Source organism: Alosa alosa, chromosome 2, assembly GCF_017589495.1.
Source record: "Alosa alosa isolate M-15738 ecotype Scorff River chromosome 2, AALO_Geno_1.1, whole genome shotgun sequence".
In the NCBI taxonomy this organism is placed as follows: domain Eukaryota; kingdom Metazoa; phylum Chordata; class Actinopteri; order Clupeiformes; family Clupeidae; genus Alosa; species Alosa alosa.
In genome coordinates, this window is record NC_063190.1 from 34,059,195 (window position 1) to 34,074,201 (window position 15,007).

General features: G+C 43.7%; 2 protein-coding genes across 2 annotated transcripts in view; one reads left to right on the top strand and one right to left on the bottom strand.

The window, feature by feature from the left end:
- Nucleotides 1–10,369, bottom strand: part of gemin5 (gem (nuclear organelle) associated protein 5) — a 48,216-nt gene extending 37,847 nt beyond the window's left edge. The window contains exons 1-7 of the mRNA XM_048234994.1: nt 10,131–10,369; nt 9,846–10,000; nt 9,395–9,576; nt 8,326–8,487; nt 7,632–7,726; nt 5,504–5,636; nt 623–785 (exon numbers count right to left, since the gene is read on the bottom strand). Of these exons, the coding sequence (XP_048090951.1) occupies nt 623–785; nt 5,504–5,636; nt 7,632–7,726; nt 8,326–8,487; nt 9,395–9,576; nt 9,846–10,000; nt 10,131–10,272 (1,032 nt within the window). The 5' untranslated portion in view covers nt 10,273–10,369. The remainder of the gene's footprint in view (nt 1–622; nt 786–5,503; nt 5,637–7,631; nt 7,727–8,325; nt 8,488–9,394; nt 9,577–9,845; nt 10,001–10,130) is intronic.
- Nucleotides 10,370–10,620: 251 nt separating this feature from the next.
- On the top strand, nt 10,621–13,049 carry mrpl22 (mitochondrial ribosomal protein L22). The gene is made up of 7 exons (XM_048237444.1): nt 10,621–10,693; nt 10,796–10,838; nt 10,949–11,084; nt 11,416–11,481; nt 12,060–12,137; nt 12,301–12,370; nt 12,734–13,049. The coding sequence occupies exons 1-7, from the start codon at nt 10,666–10,668 to the stop codon at nt 12,940–12,942; spliced, it is 630 nt and encodes a 209-aa protein (XP_048093401.1). The 5' UTR covers nt 10,621–10,665; the 3' UTR covers nt 12,943–13,049.
- The last annotated feature ends 1,958 nt before the right edge of the window (nt 13,050–15,007 follow it).

Consider the following 15,007-nt stretch of genomic DNA (forward strand, 5'->3'; position numbering starts at 1 on the left):
GGTTTATAAGTTATATATGATTTTGCTACCAACTGCAAGACACTCGGCCTAGATATTTTCTTAGTGTTGCTTGTTTCAGTAATTTAGGCTACATGCTTAGAAAAGGCGGTTAGATAGTGTTGGATATGAAAATCTATTTTATCAATTCATAGTACGCTTAAGCCTGTTATACAAGGGAAACACTGATTCATCAGATCTGACTAAATCCACCCTATAAGGGGTCTGCGGAACACTGTGTGGGCAGGTGACTTTTGAATAATACTCAGTGAAAGGTTAACTGGAACAATAAACAGGCCTACCGTTATTACCCGGTTATCTAAAATTGAAACCGTTTCTAATCCCTGCTTTGATGATAGATAGATAGATAGATAGATAGATAGATACTTTATTGATCCCCATGGGGAAATTCAAAGATATATTGAACAATCTAAAAATAATTGATTCTAAGATAAATTATTGAATTCAGTCTGCTCTGAGTTTGAGTAAAATGACATCCATTATCATTCACACCACTCACGAGTGTCAACACACTCAAAGGAGAGCACCTTCAGCGGGCATAGTGCATTGTGGGATATGTATGCGGACAGAGTGCATTGTGGGATATGTATGCGGACTGCCTCACCTCTCTGTCCATGGAGGTGCTGATCAGGAACTCGGTGCCGTCCACCACGGTGGAGGACAGGTTGAAGATGATCCGGCTATGGTTCTGACCGTCTGCTGACGAGCCCAGTAGAGTCCACCTCTGCTTGTCCGATTTGGTGAGGTCCCACAACACCAGCTCCCCTCTGCATGCAAACCATTGATAAACGCACATGCACGTAAGCACGCACACGCGCACACACACGCACACACCACACACACACCAGAGCCAAACTGTGACATTAAGATGAGGATTATGAACAATACCGAAACACTCTAGCCTGGGTTTTCCCATGCTCCCTTACGTGTGCAATTTTATTCACGCTGCTAGGCAGCCTGGATTCCATGGACTTCACCTCAACGAAGGAACCAATCACAGAACGGAGGGGGGACAGCAAGCCGATGACGACACACCGAAGCGGTTATGAGCTACGTACAGACGCATTTGATAGACAATCGTAGCGCCCAATAAACGGCTCTGGGCATTCGTAAACCACATTTCAAATACAAGAAAATTAACGTTTAGTTCCCAGACCCCATCTCAATAAGATGAGGTCTGATGTTAGCCAGGCTAGAAATACCCTGTATATTTCATACACTAATCAGAATCACATTCAGTACATTCAGATAATACTGTACATAATCAATAGCTGCTTTCAAACATGTCCTCTGCAGTATATGCAAATCTTTGTCAAACGGATGCCCGACCCATCAGGTAATTCAGATATGATGCTTACATGCGAGCATTATGTGTGAAGGACACCGACGCACATGAACAGAATCTCCACGTGTTTGAACAGGTTGAACACGCACATGAACAGAATCTCCACGTGGTTGAACAGGTTGAACACGCACATTCCACAGGTTGAACAGGTTGAACAGGTTGAACGAACAGAACAGAATCTCCACGTGGTTGAACAGGTTGAACACGCACATGAACAGAATCTCCACGTGGTTGAACAGGTTGAACACGCACATGAACAGAATCTCCACGTGGTTGAACAGGTTGAACACGCACATGAACAGAATCTCCACGTGGTTGAACAGGTTGAACGAACAGAATCTCCAACAGGTTGAACACGTTGAACAGGTTGAACACGAACAGAATCTCCACGTGGTTGAACAGGTTGAACACGCACATGAGCAGAATCTCCACGTGGTTGAACAGGTTGAACACGCACATGAACAGAATCTCCACGTGGTTGAACAGGTTGAACACGCACATGAGCAGAATCTCCACGTGGTTGAACAGAACAGAATCAGAATCCACGGGTTGAACAGGTTGAACACGCATGATTCCGAACAGAATCTCCACGGGTTGAACAGGTTGAACACGCATTATGAGCAGAATCTCCATCGGTTGAACAGGTTGAACAGAATCAGAATCCACGTGGTTTGAACAGGTTGAACACGCTCCCAATGGTTGAACAGGTTGAACACGCACATGAGCAGAATCTCCACGTGGTTGAACAGGTTGAACACGCACATGAACAGAATCTCCACGTGGTTGAACAGGTTGAACACGCACATGAACAGAACCTCCACGTGGTTGAACAGGTTGAACACGCACAGAATCAACAGGTTGAACACGCACATGAACAGAATCTCCACGCGGGTTGAACAGGTTGAACACATTACGAACAGAATCTCCACGTGGTTGAACAGGTTGAACAGGTTGAACACGCACATGAACAGAATCTCCGCATGTTCTTCGCTTCGTTCAGACACACGTTCAATTACATAATGTCCGTCGGAAACACTAGGAGGGGAGCAGTGTAAGAGCCAGCTAAGTTCAGAGTTCCAAATGTTATGTTGTTCAGATTTCTGGGGATTCTGATTGATTGACTGATTGGTTGATTGTTTTTTTGTACCTTTTATTGTACAAAGGACGTTTGCTATAAAAATCAATCAAAAAATAAAATGTATTTTTGTACATTTTTGCTCAAAAGAATAAGAACATCAAAGCCACAGGGCTTATTTCCATTGTGGTCCTTAAAATGTGTGAGGTCCTTTGAAATTGCTTGTATGAGTTGATATGTTGTTGAACTAAAGTATGTATAAGATTACCATGATTATTCTAGAAGTAATATGAAATAAACAAATGGCCTTTGCTTGTGACTTTTTATAAAAAATATATTTTAGAGGTTTTTTTGTCATGTAAAGTCCAGAGGGGACTTTGAATGCCTTTCTGTTTGCTATTTGTGCATTTGTCTGTTAGAGGAGACATGTGGAGGATTTGAATTGAATTTCCTTGGGGATCAATAAAGTATCTATCTTTCTATCTATCTATCATCTTTTACTGTAATGTCAAGTTGAATCATTGAACAAATGCAGACTGCTAGGATAGGTTAGGTCACATGGTAGGGAAAGCACTGTCTGACAGATGGGGCTTCAGTGATGTCACTACCTGTGGTTAATTGGTGGCTATTATCATTATTAATTTGTAAAGGCACACCTGCACTGGCATCCTGAGCTGAATAGTTTGATTAGGCCTGCTGCAGAGGCCTGTGAGCATTTTTGGACTGGTTGCCCTTTTAGATTCAAAATGGTTTCAAGACAGAGCAACTCTCTTCTCTGACCCTCTTTTCTCTTCCTCTTATTTCTTCTCTTTCTCTGAGATGTTTTTATGCACCCCCCTCTCAAAAAAGGGTTGTAATATGGTGATTTCCTGCTATTCTTCTAGTGAACAATAACAGGAAATCCAAATGACAAAGAATGGCATTTGAAACTTCTGGCCAGGGGTAATATTTTGTTTTCTTCTTCGGAAATCCACGAAAATAGCTTCTAGCAGTGTACCCAACCCAAAGTGTACAAACACACACACACACACACACACTGGATTGGTTCGTTTGTGTGTGTGTGTCTGTGTCTGTGTGTGTGTGTGTGTGTGTGTGTGTGTTTTGGATTGGACAATCCAGGGGAATATCCACTACTGGACATAAGGCATGTGTAGCTCTCACAGATGTAGACACTTTCACATTCAGAGACAAATAAATGATCAGTGGGCAGATACTACTTGAGTTGGTTTCTCTATGCCTTTGACCCTGTCTTTGTGTGTGTGTGTGTGTGTGTGTCTGTGTGTGTGTGTTTGTGTCTTTGTGTGTGTGTGTGTCTGTGTCTGTGTGTGTGTGTGCGCGTGTGCGTGTGTGCGTGTGTGCGTCTATGTGTGTGTGTATGTGCGTGTGTATGTGTGTGTGTACAGTATGTGTGGTAGGTGTCTGTTTTCATTTAAACTACTAGTCCTTCGTGTAAAGGAACTCCTGTTTAGCATCAAGCTCTCAGCTCGTCTGGGGGAAGTTGTACATGCTACCCAGACCAGGCCCTTCACCTAATGTGTGTGTTAACGTGATAAGTCAGTGTGTGTGAACTATCGTGGATCAAGTACCAAGGGGACAGCAGTTTACCTTTAGTCCAGTACCAACCCCCCCTATGCAGTTTACCTTTAGTCCAGTGCAGACCCCCCCGATGCAGTTTACCTTTAGTCCAGTGCAGACCCACCCTATGCAGTTTACCTTTGGTCCAGTGCAGACCCACCCTATGCGGTTTAGTCCAGGACAGACCCACCATATGCAGTTTACCTTTAATCCAGTGCAGACCCACCCTATGCCTCCCCCTCGAGGAGCTCTGCTTCCCAGCTCCCCCACTAGTTCAGTGGTTTTCCAGTGGTGTGCTGCAGAATGTTGAGCAACCCAGTGCGTTTCTGTACAGGCTCAGCTTCTTCATTAAAAAATTGTTTTAGGTAGTCAGAGAGTACATCTGGTCTTTGGTGAGCAACAAGTTGATGTTTTAGGTAGTCAGAGAGTACATCTGGTCTTTGGTAAGCAACAAGCTGACTCATCCGCCTTCAACATTACTTTGTGGCCTTAACCCATTTACTCCTAAAATGCCTTCTAAAAACAGCTATAGAATCCTATGGCATTCTAGACTAAATAATCTCATTTCCTGAGGGTTTTCTAAAAAAATACTAAAAATTGTCAACGTCTACCAAAATTTAATATCTAAGCCTCTGTAGCACCTAGAAACATGAAATAAAAAGCATGCTGCGCTACGCAGCAACCAGCGGGAGATTCAATGTTGCGCTATGCAGCAACAGGCGGGAGATAGAATGTTGCGTCATGCAGCATCCGGCATGAATGGGTTAAATAGCTGCCAGGACCAAGATGTGAGCTAGTGCCCCCTTGTGGATGAGGTGTGTTAGTGGAGGTGTACAAGTATCAGGAAACACACCCAAACAGATGTACTCAATTCTAATTTCCCTGCAAGATAGATAGGCCGTGGGCCGGACCCCGAATTATGAATTCCATTTTTACCTAGCCAGGAACTAAGTAATGTTTTTACAGATGGCATTATAAATATCTTATAAGTACTTTAAGTGTTGTCTCCACCAGCATCACCCTCCCCCCACCAGCATATCCACCAGGGTCTCCACCAGGGCCTCCACCAGGGCCTTTCTCCCCCTACATGATCCTACGGATCCAGATCAGCATCCGGATGCTGAACTTTTTTCATGTAATATTCTTTAAATGTGAGATGCTAGAGGGTCTACAGTCTGCTGACTGATTTTGCTGCTGTGGTCTGTGTGTGTGTGTGTGTGTGTGTGTCTGTGTGTGTGTCTGTGTGTGTGTGTCTGTGTGTGTGTGTGTGTGTCTGTGTGTGTGTGTGTCTGTGTGTGTGTGTGTCTCTGTGTGTGTGTGTCTCTGTGTGTGTGTGTCTGTGTGTGTGTGTGTGTGTGTGTGTGTGTCTGTGTGTGTGTGTGTGTGTGTGTGTGTGTGTGTGTGTGTGTGTGTCTGTGTGTGTGTGTGTGTGTGTGTGTGTGTGTGTGTGTGTGTGTGTGTGTGTGTGTGTGTGTGTGTGTGTGTCCTACCCAAAGCAGCTGGACACCACATGAGTAGGCATGCCCTTGGGCCAGTGGACGGTCAGCCAGATCCTCTCCTTCACGCCAGGGTCCACCGTCGCTCCCCGCCTCTTCAGGAAGGGCAGCTTCAAGGTCACGACGGCTATCAGGGTGGAGGACAAGTGACAGAGTAGGGAGATCCCAATTCATTAGACTGATAGATCACATTCACTTGTACACATATATTTTTTAGAAAAAAAAAACAATATATATATTGTGTGTATGTATAAAATATATGTATATTATACATATATTTTATACATACGTACTTTTATTACAACAGGATAGTGAAGAGATTGAAAGGAAGCGAGTGGGAACGAGAAATGGGGTGGGATCAGGAGTGTGTGTGTGTGTGTGTGTATGTGTGTGTGTGTGTGTGGGAAAGAGAAATGGGGTGGGATCAGGTGTGTGTGTGTGTGTGTGTGTGTGTGTGGGGGAAAGAGAAATGGGATGGGATCAGGTGTGTGTGTGTGTGTGTGTGTGTGTGTGTGTGTGTGTGTGTGAAAGAGATATGGGGTAGGATCAGGAGTGTGTGTGTGTGTGTGTGTGTTTGTGTGGTTAAGAGAAATGGGGTGGGATCAGGTGTGTGTGTGTGTGTGTGTGTGTGTGTGTGTGTGAAAGAGATATGGGGTGGGATCAGGAGTGTGTGTGAATGTGTGTGTGGGAAAGAGAAATGCGGTGGGATCAGGAGATAGATAGAGAGATAGATAGATAGATAGATAGATAGATAGATAGATTGATTGAGTTTCTGTCCTGGGCATAAAATATGAAGCACTGAATGACCATTGCCATCCATTCATCTGTCTTGAATACCACTCATGGCTACCACCCTTCCCCCTGGATACGGACGCAGACTTGTTTATAAACCGGCAAAATATCTGACAAGAGCCATGTTGACAAGGTAATAGTAGGCTATTGCACAATTGGTGTAAGTAAATTGTGATTCTGCGCGTTGGGGGGAGAGTGAAGTTGCATGACTGGTTCTCCGTAGATGGGATAAGCTACGCTTGAGAAGCGGCGCAGTTCTTCCTATTACAAGTTCATTTACCATCAAAAGGACTTGAACTGAAACTGTAATAAGGTCAACAACTTGCATGAACTTGCTAAATATGCCTTTAATCATCGTGGTGAAGGCCCCCTTGCACAATCTACTCTATGCAATGTAATTCTACTGTATGTTGGGTTCAAACAACTTTCTTTCTTATAAGTCTTACAAGTCTTATAAGTCTTTGGTCTTATTAAATGCTACCGGTTCAGTTGCTTACAGCACAAATATGGTTCTTTGGAAATCAGTTTAGCAGCAGAGCAACCTCTGCTGGTGGTTTAAAAAATTGCAGCTTTACATCTTTGATCAATGACATCAATGACAATGAAATCAATCATCAAACTCATCATCAAAAACATACCAGTACATTTTAGAAAAATAATGTTGTCTTGTGTCAAAGAGTGGATTCCTCTCTCCATGTCTGACTGACCAATCAAAAATAATGTTGTCTTGTGTCTAAGAGTGGACTCCTCTCTCTTCATTTCTGACTGATCAATCAATGAACGGTAGGGAACTGCTGTTCCAAGTTGAATTTCTGAAGAGCTCGTTCAAAACACCTGTGAAGTCATAGACGTCCCTGGGCAGAGTCTAGAAAACTAGTAACTATAATTATTATATTGGGGCAGCCGTGGCCTACTGGTTAGCGCTTCAGACTTGTAACACCTAACACCTCACTGCTCCCCGAGCGCTGCTGTTGTAGCAGGCACCTAACCCCTCACTGCTCCCCGAGCGCTGCTGTTGTAGCAAGCAGCTCACTGCGCCGGAATTAGTGTGTGCTTCACCTCACTGTGTGCTGTGTGTGTTTCACTAATTCACAGATTGGGATAAATGCAGAGACCAAATTTCCCTCACAGGATCAAAAGAGTATATATATACTTATAAAACTATAAACCACACACACACACACACACACACACATCAGGCTCCAGAGATCTTCTCAGCACCTAAACACACACACACACACACAAGGCTTCAGAGACCTTCTCAACACCTAAACACACACAGACACACACACACACACACACACACACACTTCAGGCTTGGTTGGCTCACCTTTGCCCTTGGCTGTGCTCCAGATTCGCACGGTCTGGTCTTTACTACCTGAGGCCAGGTAGCAGCCAGCATCACCTGCCTCAGCCACCACTGCACCTGCAGGGAAAACAGAGAAACCGAGAGAGAGAGAGAGAGAGAGAGAGAGAGAGAGAGAGAGAGAGAGAGAGAGAGGAATGCAAACATGAGCCAAAGCCAAGTCAGGCAAAACACACACACACATACACACACACACACACACACACACACACACAACCAGTCTGCAACATAACTCTGTGTATGCATGTGTGTGTGTGAATCTTGAAGGCTTCCGTGACTTCGTCTGGGTTGGACACACACACACAGACACACACACGCACGCACACACAAGCACACACACACACACGCTTAAGCACACACGCACACACACACATGCGCCTCACGACACGCGCACACACACGCGACGCGACGCCAAGCGCATCATGCGTACACACACACGCTACAGACACACACACACACAGACACACGCACACAGACACACACACACACACACGCACGCACACACGCGACGCAATGCCAGCACACATGCAGCACACACGCAATCGCCAAGGCGCACACACACACACACACACACACACACGCACACAGACACACACACACACACGCACACAGACACACACACACACACACACACACACACACACACACACACACACACCCTCCAGCGTCTCCCCCATCCTCCGGCCGGCTGTACAGGCCCTCCTCCCCAGGCCGGGGACACCAGACCAGGGCATGGATTTCATCGTCGTGCCCCCGGAGCCGATGGAGCATAGCGCCTTTTTTGCTGATGTCAATCACAGCCACCAGCCCGTCTTTGTACCTGAAGGGGACGTTTTGACGAGCATTGAGAACACCATGACGACCACAACTTTTCAAATCAGCCTGTTAAGGAGGTGGCATACTCCTCCGTGCACATTTATATTGTGATTGACGAGCGATCACATATGTCATGCGTCGAAAACGCACATGATTGACGCGCGATCACATATGGCATGCGTCGAAAACGCACGTGATTGACGCGCGATCACATATGTTGGGAGGCACACGTCACCCCCGCATGCCAAGTTGATGATGCAATTCTCATGACACGTCACTTGCGCAGGACGCAGACTATATTCGGGCCCTTAGGCCTATGTCATAAGTGTCCCTGATGTACTGTACAGCATGTGTAACCTGCACACGCCCGGACTCGAACCTGCGAACAGCAGCGCCTCGGATCGGGAGGCGAGTGTGTTGAGTTAAATTAGCAGTTGAGCAGTTGAGCTAAAAGCCCAGGCTACTGGCTCGCATGCCAGCAGCACTCTTGAGGCGTCGGAGAGTGAGGTTTACCAACATTCCACAAGCACAGCTAAGCTAGCTGGCATCCGCTACATATGCGAGTTTTCATTTCTTCAATTGATTACTATATGTATTTACTTCCCACCAAAACACAGTGAAGGCAATTTGCTAGGAAGGAAATCACTGGACATTAATGTCATCAGGAAGGTTCAGCAGTGAATACATCCATAACACTAATTGGTTAATCACTAATTGAGGTTTTTAAGACCAGTAAAGACATGTGGACAGATTGAAACAGAATTAAGCTCAATGAATAGGTCAGTGATGCCTACCACACACACACACACACAATTCCGCTGGTCTTCAATGCAATGATGGTAAGTGTGTGTGTGTGTGTGTGTGTGTGTGTGTGTGTGTGTGTGTGTGTGTGTGTGTGGGTGTGTGTTTACCCGATGGCGACGTGGTTATCGTTGTGGGGCGAGCAGGTCAGGCAGAAGATGGCGCGGGGCTGTGGCATGAAGCTGTGGATGTTGATGGTGTTGTGCCAGAAGCACATGACCACCCCCTTCTCATCACCCGTCACCACCAGGGTCCTCTCCTGCCGCGACCAGTCCAGCGCTGTGATCGTGTGCTGCAACCACAAACCGTTTACAAATGTAATGGACAAACCGTACAGTCACCGTCCAGTATACAGACTTCCCTTCAACAGACAAGAACCTGTACTTATGGGAGAATATACAGTCACTGTCCATCATTCAGACTTCACTTTAACAGATAAGGATTTGCACTTAGACCTATAGGAGAATGTGCAGTCACTCTCTATCTTAGGGACTTGATTTCTGCAAACAAGGATGTGCACTTATAGGAGAATGTCACCACAGCATGAGAACAGCAGCTTACTTCATGGGCGCTATGCTCTGAAATCACGACCTTCTTCTCAATGTCCCAGATTTTTACAGTCCTGTCATCAGAGGTACTGGCACAAGTGCTCTCTTCTCCGGGGTGTGGACTGAAAACAAAGCCTGACACTCTCTCCTTATGACCAGCTAATTCTCCTGGAAGCGAAAGAAAACATCATAGTACAGGCAAAGCAGTTCGGTTGTCTTAGATGGCGTTTTCTCTTTAGGAAAGTTAAAAAGAACTGAGCAAATGATATTTGAAAGATCCAGCACTTGTTGTACTTACCCAATATAATTGGTGATGTTGCTGTCACTTGCACTAAGTATATTGAGTTTCTTGCTCCGAACCCAAGTATTCCATTAGCGTTAGTGTCACTACATCGCGAACAGTACCAGTTCGGAGAGGCTGGCAGAAGTCTCTCGTGCATCCTGAAAATATATGTTATAAATCTATTAACTCAAGTGCGAATTCTAGCAACTATACAGTAGACCTCATATACAGCACATGCCGCCGCGACAATTCAACGCAAATACTGTAAACTTGCTTCAACTGTTGTAAATATCCTACGGACACCGAGAAGGACCAAACCTTGCATGCCATAAATGGAGACTTATATGCTTTGACAACGCTGCATTTGAGGCCAGCTATGTTGTGTTTTCTGGTTGAATGTGGTCATTCATAAATAATTCAAATATGATTTGGTTTATGGACATATTCACTGTACATCAATCATCATTTGCATTGCTTCATAGAATGCTGGACAGTGCGTCCTGTCGTGCGCGCTTCTTGCCGTAGAGCAAAACGTCCTGACAAATCAAAGATGGCTGCTTCCTCATTGACAGGGGGAGGTAAGACATATTAAAATGTTCATATACAAGAAATGGTCAGAATTTTAGCACTCGGTGTCTAAATATGCTTCATTAATGCATATATCCACTTGGTTTTTACAGGTTTCAATGTCCTCCGACGGTTTGCAGGACAGATACATTCAAGGTTAGCCTAAACTCGTTTGCTGAGACGTCAGCACCATCGCTGCTAATGTCGTCTAACATGCATAATATACTCTGCTGAGTTTCACATATAGATTTGTTTGGTTCTGACAGATTATGTGGAGTAGCTTTGCTGCAGACTGCATGTTGTATTCACACAAGTGCACCCCTCGATGGGCGCAAGAAATGGGAGAGGAACAACTTGATCGTCTACCCACCTCAGCAAGCCGATGAACCACGCCGACCAGCGGTAAGCTTTTAACTGTCAGTGTTGTAAATTATGGAGAAAAACGAGAGATCAAGCAAAATAATATCTGATGTTTCCAAAGTCACTATGGTATGAAAATAGTCACAGCATAAGCCTAATTTAAATCTGCATGGCTACCTACAACTATTGACATTATGTAGGATGTATTACATCAGAAAGTCTTTGCAAAACTACAGCAGTCTGGCGCTTCAGAAATTCACCACTGAAGTGTGTATTGTCACTCCCTAGTTATTTTTATGTGACAGCAGTGTCATAGAAAACGAATCATGCTATGACCATGCTGGTTTAATGTAAATGCAACGTTGCCCAACAGGAGGTGCACCACTGTCGAAGACAAATTAAATACAGCAAGGACAAGATGTGGTACTTAGCCAAACTGGTGAGCTATCATTTACTTTTTCTCAAAACACGCCTGTAGTTGAGAATTAAACATGCTATGGAATAAAGTACAACCCTTCTTTATTGATTGCATGCTGATTTCAATCCCCAAGTTCCTTGCTCATTTTGTTGAGGTATTAAAGGTGCTCTAAGCGATGCTGGGTAATGTCACTTCTGTTGACTTTCAAACAAAACATAAACTAGCTCGCTACTTCCTCCCGTGCTGCTCCCGTGCAATTTAAACTCTCCTAAACGCACATCTCGTCTGTGATTTGCTAGAACAGTTTGTTATGTTTTTATGGGCTAGGTTTGCCCAGGTTGTTTTTGTTGCCGTTTTTAGAGCCTGGGCTGTTCACAGAGATCACAGTTTTTTTTACAGTGTATTCAGGACACAGACAGCTAACAGTTGGTTTGGTGATGTTTGCAGTAAGTGACATAAAATGTTTTAGCCTAAAAAACGTGTGGCGTCGCTTAGAGCACCTTTAAAATCAGGATAAATAATGTGAGTCATCAATCAATCTATCTCTATCAACCTATAGTTTGTGTGAATTTCATAATTATTCTTCCACACTTGATCAGATCAGAGGAATGACGATTGACCAGGCCATTGCTCAGCTCGAGTTTAATGACAAGAAAGGTGCCAAAATAATGAAGGAGGTAAGGAGGCAAAAGGCATACATCATTTTGACTTTGTTTGTCAGTTACAGTATAGGTTGAGTAGAATATAACCTTGTAGTCTAGCTATGTACATGACATGTATTAGCCATCTGATCTCTGTGTGTGTGTAATAGCTAAATGCATTTCTTTGCCACTGTTTTAGGTTCTACAAGAAGCCCAGGAGATGGCAGTAAAGAGTCATAATGTTGAATACAAATCTAATTTGTATGTTGGTAAGCATTTACAACGGTCTCTTTGCTACTTGTTTGTGTTTCTTATTTCTTAAAGGTAATTGGAAAAAAAGTGTTTGTTTTGAAAGAACCTTGAGAATTTGTGTGTCTGTGTTTTTGTTTAACATGTAGGTGGATAAAGAAATATCATGATCCAATAATTTGGTCTGCTGTATACATTTAGCTTACTTCAGGAGTGATTCCCATTCAAATAGCTTTGCATGTTCAGCACAGAATTGTATCTTTGCGTGTGAAAAAGCTAGGTGAAATGTATATCAACAACAAGAAACTTGTGCTGTGGTTCAGAAAGTGTATCTCGTGTGTTTTTAACGTGTGGGTTCCCTGTCCCTTTTCTCCCCTGTACAGCGGAGTCCTTCTCATCCAAGGGCAAGTATCTGAAGCGGATCCGCTACCATGGCAGGGGGATGTTTGGCATCATGGACAAGGTGCACTGCCATTACTTTGTCAAGCTGGTGGAAGGCCCCCCTCCAGCGGTCGAAACCAAGACGGGCTTCGACCAGGCCAAGGAGTATGTCCAGGAACTGAAGAACCGCACCATCATTCATTCTCTTTAGTTCAGCTTCTCAACAACAGCTCTGTGTGTGTGTGTGTGTGTGTGTGTGTGTGTGTGTGTCTGTGTGTGTGTACACATGTAAATAACCGAATAAATGCTTACCTCTTATGAGTGGCAGTGGTTATTTGAATTACAATCAAATTTCTTTACCCACTACTCATAATATTCAAACATGGTTTGGAATAGCACTGTTATTTCAGGAGCAGCACTTATTGCACTCTTTGTTGTAGGGTAAGTTGTTTGTTTGCTTATTTCTGAGTGTAGAAAAACACATGATTGAGAGACATTAAGATGCATGACGTTGGTTTGAGACATGTGAACTGGCATTGAAAGATTCTGACAGAAGTACTGCCTAGAATACACTACACCAGTACAAAACCAGTACACTACACTATCAAAACCATAATATCCTTAGACCTATGTCCACGCATAGACCCTCATAATCATGTAACCTAACTTGAATGTGCACACAGATTTTTTATACGGTCAATATAATCTGTATATTGCAGATTTATAGAAAAACTTGCTTGATTTACCACATAACTAAATAAACTTAGATGGATAAATCCATTTCTATCAAGAGAATGAAAAATGTTACTTAAAGCAAAGAGAACAGCCGCCATTGAACCTCAAGAAAAAAAGTAGCAATCAGTGATTGTCGGGGTCCAAGCATCTGGCAAGAAATGCCCTTTAGCGGAATTTAGCGTGCCCTATTAACTGAATTGTACAGAATTTGGTGTGTGCTTCCATAGAATGTAGTATTAATTGTGTGTATCAAGTTTGAATAGGATTGGACCTTTACAAGGTACGATATAGGTAATAGAATTATTGGTTACACTTTGCCTGACCGTATCGACATAAGAGTGACATGACACTGTCATGAACATGTCATAAACAAGTCATAAATGTTTATGACATAGATAGATAGATAGATACTTTATTGATCCCCAAGGGGAAATTCAAGAACGTAACAGGTTGCAACCTAACGCTTATGTTATATTAAGTGACATTCAGTTTTTGTCATAACAATTTAGGATTAGGGTTAGATTTAAGGTTAGGGATAGGGTTATAGGATTAGAGTAAGAGATTAGGGTTAGGAAACATGTGTCATGACAGTGTCATGTGTTCATGACAGTGCCATGTCACTCTTATGTCAATACTGTCAAGTGTTACAAGTGAATTATTATAGGCCACGTCCCTAAAGTGGATTGATGCGTAACTTTCAGACAGAGCAACAAATAAAAAATTGAAAAAGCCAACGTGTTCAGCTTGGTCTGAAGATGATGTGTAGGCCTATCATGTTTTCTTCCTTGGTCCATTCTAAACCCAAGTATGAAAGGTTAATGAAAATCATCCAGGTAGTTATGGCCTATTTTATCAGTAGGCTACTGTTTTGTGACTTTTAATAGTCAATGTAGTAGGCTACAGGGGCATAGCATAAGATCCTGGGACCCTGCATAGGCAGTCCTGATGGGCCCTCATGCCCCCCCCCCATGCATATATTCCAGACTTTTCAAGGGCCCTCCCTCCCCTTGGGGCCCTAGTAATCAGTACTGGTTTTACCCCCAGTCCGACGCCCCGGATGTAGTAAAAATTCTTGAAAATGTTTGTTTTCTGACCACCTAACAAGCCAAGGAATGGAAAAGGTCAATGAACTGCTTTGATACACCTGTATTTATTACTGAAGATCAAATGAAGGTGATGTGTCACTATCACCTCCTGTATGTCTCTGAGAACAATGCTCAGCCACATCCGCTGGTCAGCAGCATCAGGGTGTTTGTGGTGAAGATGCAGTCTGCTTGCTCCTAACACTGACTAGTAACAACTGAGCTCTCACCCACCAAGCTCAACCAACACACTCACATATGGACTGCAGTGATGTGCAGGAGTCATGACTGTTAAAGCAACCCATACAAATTCATTTTATTTTCTTGTGAATTGTCAGCATATCTGCACTCAGCCTAATAGTTCAATGGGTAGGGTTTGAACATTGTGTGTTGTTGGACCATGCTCTCTGTACAATAAAATAACATTGCTAATATTATCTCAGTGTGGTATTGTGTCTC